At 31.2% G+C, this 12,188-nt stretch overlaps 1 protein-coding gene across 1 annotated transcript; it reads right to left on the reverse strand.

The window, feature by feature from the left end:
- Positions 1-6,077: 6,077 nt before the first annotated feature.
- LOC122269145 (piggyBac transposable element-derived protein 3) lies at positions 6,078-7,211 on the reverse strand. The gene is made up of 2 exons (XM_071180534.1): positions 7,137-7,211; positions 6,078-7,004 (listed from the first exon to the last, which is right to left on the reverse strand). Exons 1-2 carry the CDS (start codon positions 7,194-7,196, stop codon positions 6,078-6,080), a joined length of 987 nt encoding a protein of 328 aa, XP_071036635.1. The 5' UTR covers positions 7,197-7,211.
- Positions 7,212-12,188: the final 4,977 nt, after the last annotated feature.

Here is a 12,188-nt window from a genome sequence, read left to right on the forward strand (position 1 = left end):
CAAAGTTGAAACTCCTTCAAAACATGTCTAAGTACAAACAACTTCAAAATTTCTCAAACTCCAAGCAACTTCAAAATATTTCTACATAAAAACACTATCTGAATTTTTCAAAGTTGAAGCGCCTCGAATTTTTCTAAGTACAAGCAACTTCAAAATATGTCTAAGTACGATTAACGTCATGTTACTATGTACAGTCCGCAAAAAAAAGATATCAGCCTGAATAACTATCGTTTTAATGATTGGATTTTCACGTACTAGCTGTCGATCTTAATGGTTCCTGGGGGTGACCTCAAATAAGCTATTTAATTAGTGCTAACTAGGACTGGGCGATACATCGATTCATCGGAAAACATCGATGTTGTGTGATCATCGCCGATCCGATGTTAAGGTTGGCGTCTTTCACGAAGCATCGGAAAGTCCGATGTTCACGCGATGTTTCCCGATGCCGCGAAGAGCGATTCTTCAGATTCAACATCGATGTTCACAAGCACCCGCGAAGAGCATTTCCCCCGATCATGCGGCGACATCGATTGTCGTGACGATCTTTTCCCCTATGTTTCTTCCTTCGCGAATTATCAAGTAACAATGTGCTCACACGATGATTTCCGATGTGACTAGACGATCTTTTCTCTGTGTTTCTTCCTTCGCGAATTATCAAGTAACGATGTGCTCACACGATGATTTCCGATGTGACTAGGAGTGAAACTAACTCATCGCCAATGAAAGATGAAAAAGTGCTTTCTTCATTTCGTGCAAATCCAAGAAAAGAAAGTGATTCTCGGGGGATTATTTATGTTTTGTTATTTGACAATACTTTGATATCATTTTTGTCCTGTTGAAGAAACGATCGTCTGTTTCGATAAGACTTTTTATTTACTTTTTTACCTATTTATTTTTCTTTGTTAAATCTGAAGAATTGCATTCCTTCAAAATGGATAAAATGTTTTCATTAATAATTTTATATAAAGCTGCAATTTTGCATAATGACCACGTTTTCAAGTATTAAAAAATGATTATTATTATTATTGTTAGAAAATATGAAAAAAAAATCGAATATTTTTGCAAAAACTTTTTGCAAACGAGCTTTTGAACCGACAACTTATCAAATATAAATATTCTTTTTAAGACAGTCGTTTCGTTTTTATTTCTTTAGCATTTTCTTTTTCGACTTGACTGCTTTTCGATCTTCCTTATTTATAACAATTTTAATAAGAGTGTGCTGTTAAATTTTATTTCCACGAAATATAGTTTAGCAACATAATAATACATTAGGTCAGCAATAATTTTGAAAAGAAATTTTCAAATAATTGATTTTTACAATATTGAATCCATAATAATTTCCATCGTATCCTTTGTCAGGAAATTTTGTTTTTATACTGGTTTTTCTCTATTTCCTCAAAATTATTGAAGGTTACTACCTTCAATATATTTACTGCCTTCAATAAATTATTGAAAGATATTCTTCAAGAAATTCTGGAGAATGAAAGGTCAAGAGGTTATACGCATCGGCTGTTCTAAGTTTTCTAGCTTTCTCAATCCATATTTTTTTTTTATCTTTTTCTATTACGTTTTTTATTTTTCTGTTTATAAATATTTTTAAATTGCTGGCTCAATGCGCATTTAAAATTTTATTTTCATAATTGTATCTATTTTATTTCTACAGTTGGCTGACATAATTCGTTTATCCAAAGACAATTTTATGTGAAAATGATTTAAATTAATTTTTTTATTAGTAATAGTCTAAAAAAGTTTGAATTAAGGTATACATTTTTTTTAAAAAAAATATAATTTTTTACTTTAAAATAAAAAAGTTAAAAGAAATTAGTTGAATAGTTTCTGAAAAATAAATTTCAAAAAATCAGACTTTTTGAAATTCAATTACGAAGTCAACAGTAATTTTTTTTCCTGCTCTGCACTCTATCCACAAATATCAAATATTAATTGCTAAAATATCCCTGTTAAGATAAATTTATTACAATATGAAAGCTGAAAAAATGCACCAATTTCTTCCAATTTCACTTTCTAGAAAAATTATTTCTTAATGTAATAATTTTTTTAATGTGTTTTTGTCTAAGATACCTAACTATTTTTAAGAATGTTGAAAATTAACAATAATTTTTGTTGGATAAGGTTGAAATACTATTCTTATTTTTAAATTCATCCTTAAAGATAATTTCTCATTTATTTTAAACTGCATGTAAAATTTTATTGAATTATTCGTTTCACAAGTTAACTATTTATTCAATACCCTCTTTCTTTAATTTAAAAACTTCCGATTGTTTTCAGAAAAGTTTGAAGCTTGAAAAGATGTGTTTTATTTAAATTGAAAAAGACAGTCTATCGAATTATTTTAATCCAAAAGAAGAAAATAATCAATTTACTAAGCACTGATATACCAGAATATAAAGTGATACATTTAATTTACTCCTATCTTTACTTTTTTCGCTTATTGATTATATTTTTTATATAACTTTATTGAAATTAAATACCTATAAAATGAATATAGTTCGTATAATATAAATTTGATGCATTTGGCAGATTTTCACTTTTTATAAATTTTTTCTGAATATCCCTCTTGAAATCTTACTTTCTTTTTTCCCCAAACACACAAAGTTTAAATTCTAAAAATCTAATATGTATATTTAAAATTTTAGTTTTAGTCTTACATTACAGTAGCATCAAATAAATAAAAAGTAAAGGTGTGCAAGAATGCAAAATTTAGCAAAACCAAATGTGAAACAGTAATGTGACATCGCGATGTATCGAAACATCGTGATGTTTGAGTGGCGATGCATCACGATGCTGAAATCTTAACATCGCCCAGTCCTAGTGCTAACTATTAATAAAGTTATGAAATCAAACACAAAAACGTACTTTCTCTGAATAAACATATATTTTTTTTTACATATTTGGATTTCTTATCTTCAAAATATAGGGGGTAGCCGCAATCTGGGAAATGTGGTCCCCATAGTTTAGTCAGGAGAGCGATTCAAAGTTTCGACCCCTTAATGTTAATTTCGCTTTTTGCGTTTTCAGTCATATTTTAAAAACTAATGAAGCAATTCAAAAAAAATTGCACCCACTCATAAAACTCATTTACCCAAAGATAATTTCATGCAAAAAATAATTTTTAATAATTATTTATTATTTTTTATTATTTAATTAAAGTGAGGATGAAAAAATATTGAATTATAAGGTATGAATTTTTTTATACCATATTAATCTACATATTTTTCAATTGAAAAATCTAAAGTTTCAACTGTTTTTATTTATTAGAAGCTGAGAAAAATTAAAATTAATTATTTTTAAAAAAATAATTTGGCGACAATAAAGAAATAACTAATTGGGGCGATTAATATTAAAATGTGATAAACTTACGAGGAACTTGACTTAGCGCGCGTAGCGTAAAATTTCATTCCTATTTTTTTCGCTAATAATCGTTTGCTAATCTTTTTATTTTTATTTCTTTAAAAATATAAAATATGATGTTTCTTTTTTAGTCGTCTAAAATTCTATTTGCAATTTAGTAAAGAAATTTGAATAAAACATTTTATTAAATAAAAAACATTTTATTCAACGAATGCCAAGTTCTATATAAGCATGCATCTGATAGAATATGATTATACACCAGATTGTGTTTATTTAAAGTGATTATTTTTTTTCTCAATAACTGATACAATTTCAATAATATATTTACGTATGAATAGATTTGGAATAAAATATTTGTCAATTTCTTGAATATATTTTTTTATAAATATTAATAAAAATACGTAGTCAACATTTTTAAGCATCTCTCAAATCATTGCAAATTTCTCAACATATCTTATATATCGTCTTAATCTTAAAAGTAATTTTTTAATCTCCTGCCCGGAAGTGTTTCGCAGAACTATTTTACCAACTATTTAATTAAATTTTAACATTTTTAGAAATCTTATTCTTTACCCTACTACGTTTATTATTTCTTCATTAATATTACTAATAAATTGTTTTAGTACTTTAATTTAGGTTTTCCTTAAAGTAAAGTTCCTTTTTAAATTATAGTCAAGTTTTTTTAAAAAGAATTATTGTCTGCCAGCTAAGAATAAAACCTTGTTAAGAAATTAAAAACATTCCGATGTTAAAATTATTTAATGCAAAACAGCTGATTATTTACTAAGCATACTATTTTTCTCGAAAAAAAGAGTATAAATTACTGATTGTCTCTTTTTGTTTTGTTTCTTGTGACTTCAACATAGATTATTTAAAATAGTGTTGATGTTTTATAAGTCACTACAAAGAGTATAAAGATACCGAACATAAAAAGCTGTCGAATACGTAGCCAAAATTTTCAAGCATCTTAAAATATCTCAGTATCTTAAATGTCGTCCTAACATCTTAGTTGTGAAATTAAATTTTTAATTATCTGACTAATTATCTGATTCACTAATTATTTCATTATATCTTTTACTCCTTCCTTATGATTCCATGTAGATTTTTTTTCCGGATAATATACTAAACTATTTTGTTTAATTTTTTACTTTAGCACGATTCCCTAGATATTGTTGTAGTATAATTTGTCATCAGAAAAAATGTTTTATTTTGTTAAGCAGGAAATACTAAAAATTGAAATTTGTATGAAGATTCCGAAGCCGTGGCAATTTTAGAATCATCTGATTTTTAAAAAATACAATAAAAAATACGCAATTCCCGAACTTATTTTGATTTTTTGATTAAAAATTAAAAATTTTTTTTTTAAAAACGTAGCAAGAAGGTTAACATACGTTTTACAGAAACTGTGAAAACCAATTTTTCCTATATTTCGTCAAAAGAGGATAAGAATGATATTGCTACAAGGGACCTAGTCAATAATTTCATTTCCAGAATGAAATCTGCTTGATCGAAACATATTTCCTTGAAAATAAAAACGAGGAAGAAATTAACTTTTATTATTTATCTAAGCGCTTATTCCATTTATTTAATGATCTCGGTTAAGGATGTGCGGTGGAAGCTCCGTTTACTATTATACTATAAATGCATTAAATTATGTAGCTTGAATAATTTATTTTAAACAAATTATTTAATAATTTTAAGCAAAAATAAGGGTGTAAAAATAAACTTGATCAAAATACTCCGAAAGTATACCCTAAAATATATGTAGAATAAACTTTGGAATCGATATATAAAAAATACCTTTTCAAACAACTTCCAGTAGAACAGAAACGTTATTTAATTTTGATTCCGGGTGCTAGGGGACATTCCATTTTCACATTCGACTTTTGAAATTTCAATTGCAAACGGAAATTTTTTATGTCCTTAAATAAAAATGTTAAGGCTTGCAGCAAAAAATTAATAAAATTATACTGCATTGATTTTTTTACAAAGTAGCGAATTATTATTTTTTCAATCTTAGAACCTGTGCCTATAACTTAAGTAAAACTTATTTTAATATCGTGTGAAATAATATAATATGTTGTGTAACTAAATAGATAATCCCAAAAAAACTGAATCGAAAATATAAAAGCTTCATTGATTTAAAAAATAATAGATGATAATAAAAATAGACATGTTTTGAGTGTCCAATAATAAAAGTCACAAGTTATTCAAGCTTGACAAGTTTTGAGAATGGGGGATAGTATTTGAACGCTCGAAACATGTCGACTTCTACTTCCCTCTTCATATTTTTTGAAACCAGTTGAGTTTTTATCATCAATTATACTGTTTTACATTTGTGTCTTCATCATTTTATACTCGTTAAAGTAAACATATGCATTTTCATATTTTAACAGGATTCATTTAAAAACGTAAGATCATCAATATTGTAAAAGTTATATTGAACTTTGAAATTAAAATTTTGAGACCAGATATTTTGAGTTAATGAAATTAAATATTTTATCATTTTTATCATTAGTTTTCATGCCCCCATTTCAGTATCTTTAGGACCTTACGAGCTCTGTTTAAAAAGAGAGTATCGTATCAGATACCGGCAAAGTATGAAATCCGGCTTTCTGTAGAATGCCTAGGCATTGTATATAATGCAAATTTAAAATAGCCTAAAATTAGTCGGCAAATTATGAAATGATTTATATTTCACACATTTCCTAGGCCAGGGATGGCGAACCTTTATACACCAACGAAATGCTTTCTCCCTTTTTAAGAGCAGTTGACTTGACAAATGGGATCCCCTTAACTCTGTTTGTTTGGATAGTGCCAGTTCCCTCAATTTTCTGTTTTTTTAATTCTTCGAGCAACGGTATTGTATTGAAATAACGATCAAAATACACAAAACTGTCCACCGGCAAGGTTCGGACCAAAGTAAGTACCACAGCAGGTCCTAAACCTAGCTCTTTGTGGACAAAGTTTGTTGTTTCTCCTTGGTACACTATAAAATCTAAAACTAGTCCACATGATGCAGTTAAAACAAAGTTTTTCAATCCTACAGGGCGCGGCTTATTTTTTACGTACTGCTTTACTGGGGCACGTCCCAAGAATGGTATCATCTGCTCATCGATCGAAAAACTTCTCTGATCTCTTGGTAAATTCAAGCAGACATTACGGACTTGGTTGATAATTGGCTGAACTTTCCATAGCTTATTATTTACTTGTGGTGTTTTACTTGCTGTGTCAACCAGATGAAAACAGTTTCTCAAATTTAAAAATCTATCTCGTGGCATGCACTGTACAATTGCAGAAAAACTGTACTGTTTTTGCCAGTATAATCTCAACCTAGGATAACGAATACAGCCCATTATTAGGTTTATACCAAAAACTCTCTGTAGCTCTTCTTTGTTGGTATCCATACTAATTCCATTTTTTAACACTGAGTACATATTTGTGTACACAGCAGCACTCTCAAAGAAATCATCTTTAAAATAATCTTCAAAATACTCTATTGGTGTTCTAACTGTTGGAGGATTCGTAATTTGTTCTGGATTAAAAATTTTTGGACAAGGTTTCCCTTGAAATCTTTTCTTTTTCCATACAACCTGTTTGCATTTTTTTCTTGCACCAGAATTTTCTGGGACAGCCTAAGAGAAAGAAACGAAAAGTAGTATTTAAAAATTTAGTAAGTTAACGTACGTGTACTCCTAAAATAACAGTAGAGATAGCTTATTTTATGGTGTATTTAGAACGTTTAATCCTTATGAATTAATATGTACCACAATATTTTCCTCTATTTCTTCTTCATCCTCTTCACTGTCATCTTCTCTGTCAGCCATGAACGTGGCCCGAGCGGTGCAGCTCAAGCCTTGCTCGAGACAAGACGTGTATTTTACTCAGCTCCGTAGTTATGTCATACAACAGAACAGCTCGAGGTGGAAAGGTACTACCACCCAGCCGCCCAAAAACACCTGAACCAGTAGAATCGGATGGAGATTACGTGGATGTTATTGAATATGATACATTTGAAGAAGCCATTGTAGCCAGTAATGTTCCGCGGAAATTCCTACCATCCAATCAATTCATTGACTTAGTAGAGTTCTACTCTTTTTTTTCCTAGAAATGAATTGAAATCTACAAGAGAATTGCTCAGTGTATTTCTTAATACATGTGAATTTGGACAGATTTACGACTATTTTCAAAGACTTCATTACAATATTACCATAGTCTGCAGAAATATGAGAGAACTACAGAAAAATGCAGCCTCAGTACAGAAGAAAAAAAGGAGCGCTAGCCAATTCATGAAACTACCACTCGAGTTCCAGAGACTATCACTCCAGTTCCAGAGACTTTCACTCCAGTACCCAAGAAAACCAGTCCAGTATCAGTGATTACCACTCCAATACTCAAGATCGCCCCCACCCCTGCGGGGGAAAAATGGAGACCAGTTTCGGGGCTACGGCTTCAGATTCTGAAAATTCCAAAGAACCTCCTGCTAAAAAGAGGAAGAAGAGGAAAAGGAAAAAAGCCAAATCAACCAAGCCTAATAACAGCACTTCTGCCTCAGTTTCCCCACCACATCCGGACAAAACATCTGAGACTTCGGAGGAGACGCCCACCCAAGCTCAAGTGACTCCAACTGCTGCTAAAAAAGTCTTTCCAGCCAAGAATGAAAAAGTGCTCATCCGAGGTCTCCCAGATAATTTTAATATCGACGAGATCTCCCTTGAATTAGGAAAATCAAACATCGAAGTTTCCAAAGTAGTCCAGTTCAGGAAGAAAGTGGGAGGAGCCTATAGGCTATTCCCCCTCTACCTTGTTGTCACTCCTCTATTGGTGAAGCAGACCAAGATCTTCAACATCCAAAGTTTAAAGCAGTTCCCGATCTCCGTAGAGAAGTGCCGAGGTGGAAGCAGACCAATACAGTGTTTCAGATGCCAGGGCTTTGGACATTCTCAACGTAGCTGCACAAAAGATGCTAGATGTATGAAATTTGCCGAAGGGCACTTTTCGTACCAATGCAAAAAGCCCAGAGATACCCCGGCCAAGTGCTGTAACTGCCTGAAAGATCACACTGCTAACTTTACTGGCTGCGAGGCTCGCCCCAGTAGAAGGAGATCATCGAACAGGGATACTACCCCAACTTCCAGTGCTCATCGACTTGTTAGCCTCATCAAAGAACTTCAAGAATTGATGAAAGATCAAGAAGTGCTAAACCTGCTCAAGACTTTAATCAAGGGGAATACCCCTTCCAATTAATATTCTCTTGCCAGCAACTCATGCCTCACCTCATTAAGAACTTTTAATCTGAACTTTAAGCTTAGAACTTTCAATCACATATGACCTTTTAGTTTTATGTCTCAACAGAATCGATGAATATGTTAGAAGCGCTTCGCGCTTAATGCCGAGATTTCACTCATATCCAACACCCAGCTTCTCTGTCAGGTCTATTCTCGTCATCAATGAAGTTGTTAATTTTCTCAATTTCAACAGTATCGTCTTCATCAGAGATGTCACTTAAATCAAAATAATCCTTTTGAAGTAGTTCCAAGATCTCCTCCTGTGTCAAATATCGTTCTCGACTCATCTAAAATTCCAAGAACATGTGCTTATTATTATTGAAATAGTAAACGCCAGACCTACACAATTGTGTAGGTTTCTAGTAATTCAAACTTTTTTAAAGCTGAATTACTTTTTTTAAGGCCGAAACAATTCCAATCATAAATACAATATATTAAAATAAAAACTAAATCTAAACAAACTCTAAACATAATATTTTAAAGAATTTATGACAGTACTTACGATTTGTCGATTTGCTGACAACACGTGGAGTCTTCATAAAAATAAATAACTAATTGTGTGGAGCTGCTACTGCCATCTGGTGATGTTTAATCGAAACAGCTGAAAAAAATTAACTATCCCAATTGTGTAGATTCGGCTTTAAATGATACGGAAAAAGGATTATCAGTTTTTTTATTTTGACCTGCACAATAGTGCAGGTAAGGTCGTAAAAGGTTAAAAACAACCTTACTCGGCAAGATCCAATGTTCGAATCGGATTACCAAGTTAACATGTCTTATATATACTAGTGATTTGGTATTTCATATTTATAGTGGTAGTTACGCCACATTACTCCATTTTTAAGAATTTTATCTGTGATAGAATTTGATGAACGGTTACCTACCAACCACTAGTTGATTCATGCTACTTATTTATTTATATCAATTTTTTGCTCATTATATATTTTTTTCTTCAATTTTTTTTTTCGTTTATAGCATTTCGCACATTATTTTTTTATCCTTCATTTTTTTTCTTTTTGTTTATTGGCCGGGAGTCTTTATTTACTTCACCGGATTTTTTTTTTCTCCTCTGAGCTGCATATTTTTAAGCAAATCAACTATTTAATGTGGATCGTACTTCAATATTGACAAGTTGTTATCACGTCCGGGTCACCAATGAGGGGATTTTTATTAATCGACTATGGACTATGTCAATCCTCCTCTACCAAAAGGTACTTCATGAGAGAATCCACGAAACATGTCTTATATATACTAATGTTTTGGTATTTAATATTTATAGTGGTAGTTACGAAGCATTGCAAGTATGAATTCATTTATTTGTAGATATAATGCAATTCCACCTATTAAATACTGAAGTTTACTTCTTAAGNCAAAAAATAAACATAAACAAATGCAAACGGTGACGGCAAACCTTTGAAATTTAGCCAATACGCCAAGGAAGCGAATGAAAAAATATCCAATATTCTCAGTGTAATTTCCCTATTTTTACTCCTCCGACGAAACTCTTAAATTTTTAACGTTATGGAATCGTCCGCCCCCTAGTCGCTTGTGCGTTGGACCGACTGCTGACGCTGAGCTAACTAGGGCCTGGTTTGTTAGGACAGGTTGGCGTCAGCGGTACGTCACCGTCCCGCTGAAGCCCAGATAAGGCAAGATTGTTATTGTTTACATTTATATTGAGAACACCATCCATAACAACAGATATGTAAAAGTACTGTTGCCTATTACTCTCAGCCACTGTAAAAATTCAACTACTGTATTGATTATTCTACCACTTAACGTAGATTTGATATTTATTTTCACCATAACGTCTTACTGTATAAGAAAGAAAAATTATATCAAAAGATAAGTTTAACGTAAAGTGGTAGATAGATTATTTTACTTATGTGAAAGATAAAATTGTGTGTTAAATGTACAGTGCAATTTTTTCTTCTTCGGAAAGCGAAAACAAATAAATACTATTTAACTCATGAGGAAAATAAATATTTCAGTTTACAGATGAATATCGGCAAAATTATTTATTGAAAAATACTTCTTTTTTATTACTTCTATTTGAGGCAGTATTTAAATAGATGTTTATTAAAAAATTATTAAATATTCATGTTACAATAAATTACTAACTTTACGTGAATCTCAACATATTTCATTCTGTAAATTTCTATTTAAATAATCCACTTAATGTCCTTTCGCCATACCATATGATGGACCTTCAACCTTCAACTACCAAAAAGTACAATATGATAGAATCAAGTTAACATGTCTTATATATACTATTGTTTTGGTATTTAATATTTTTAGTGGTAGTTGCGAAGCATCACAAGTATGAATTCATTTATTTGTAGATATAATGCAATTCCACCTATTAAATACTGAAATTTACTTCTTAAGATAACAGGTTCTGTACTACTGTCGCTTGTGCGTTGGACCGACTGCTGACGCTGAGCTAACTAGGGCCTGGTTTGTTAGGACAGGTTGGCGTTAGCGGTACGTCAACGTCCCGCTGACGCCCAGATGACGCCGCTTGTCTTAAGAAACCTCGCCTTTAGACAAACAGATTGATCTCGAGATTGTTATTGTTTACATTTATATTGAAAACACCATCCATAACAACAGATATGTAAAAGTACTGTTGCCTATTACTCTGAGCCACTGTAAAAATTCAAATATTGTATTGATTATTCTACCATTTACTATTATACGTCGATTTGATTTTCATTTTCACCATGACGTCATACAGTAAGAGAAAAAAAATTATATCAGCAGATTATTAAATTTAATGCAAAGTGGTAGGTAGATTATTTTACTTCTGTAAAAGATAAAATTGCGTGTTAAATGTGCAGTGCAATTTTTACTTCTTTGGAAAGCGAAAACAAATAAATACTATTTAACTCATAAAGAAAATAAGTATTTCAGTTTACAGATGAATATCGGCAAAATTATTTATTAAAAAATACTTTTTTTTTATTACTTCTATTTGAGGCAGTATTTAAATAGATGTTTATTAAAAAATTATTAAATATTAATGTTACAATTAATTACTAACTTTACGTGAATCTCAACATATTTCATTCTGTAAATTTCTATTTAAATAAACCACTTTATGTCCTTTCGCCATAGCATATACTATGATGGAGGATATGAGAAGCCTGTCAGGGAGGGGGGGAAAGAAAGTCTTGAAGATTTGTATAGTAATGGAGAATGGACTGAGGCTGAATGATATGAATTATTAAATCATTTTAAGAAATGTAATNCCTTCAACCTTCATCTACCAAAAAGTACCACATGATAGAATCGAGTTAACATGTCTTATATATACTATTGTTTTGGTATTTAATATTTTTAGTGGTAGATACGAAGCATTACAAGTATGAATTCATTTATTTGTAGATATAATGCAATTCCACCTATTAAATACTGAAATTTACTTCTTAAGATAACAGGTTCTGTACCACTGTCGCTTGTGCGTTGGACCGACTGCTGACGCTGAGCTAACTAGGGCCTCGTTTGTTAGGACAGGTTGGCGTTAGCGGT

The sequence above is a fragment of the Parasteatoda tepidariorum genome, chromosome 4 (genome assembly GCF_043381705.1).
Source record: "Parasteatoda tepidariorum isolate YZ-2023 chromosome 4, CAS_Ptep_4.0, whole genome shotgun sequence".
Taxonomy (NCBI): domain Eukaryota; kingdom Metazoa; phylum Arthropoda; class Arachnida; order Araneae; family Theridiidae; genus Parasteatoda; species Parasteatoda tepidariorum.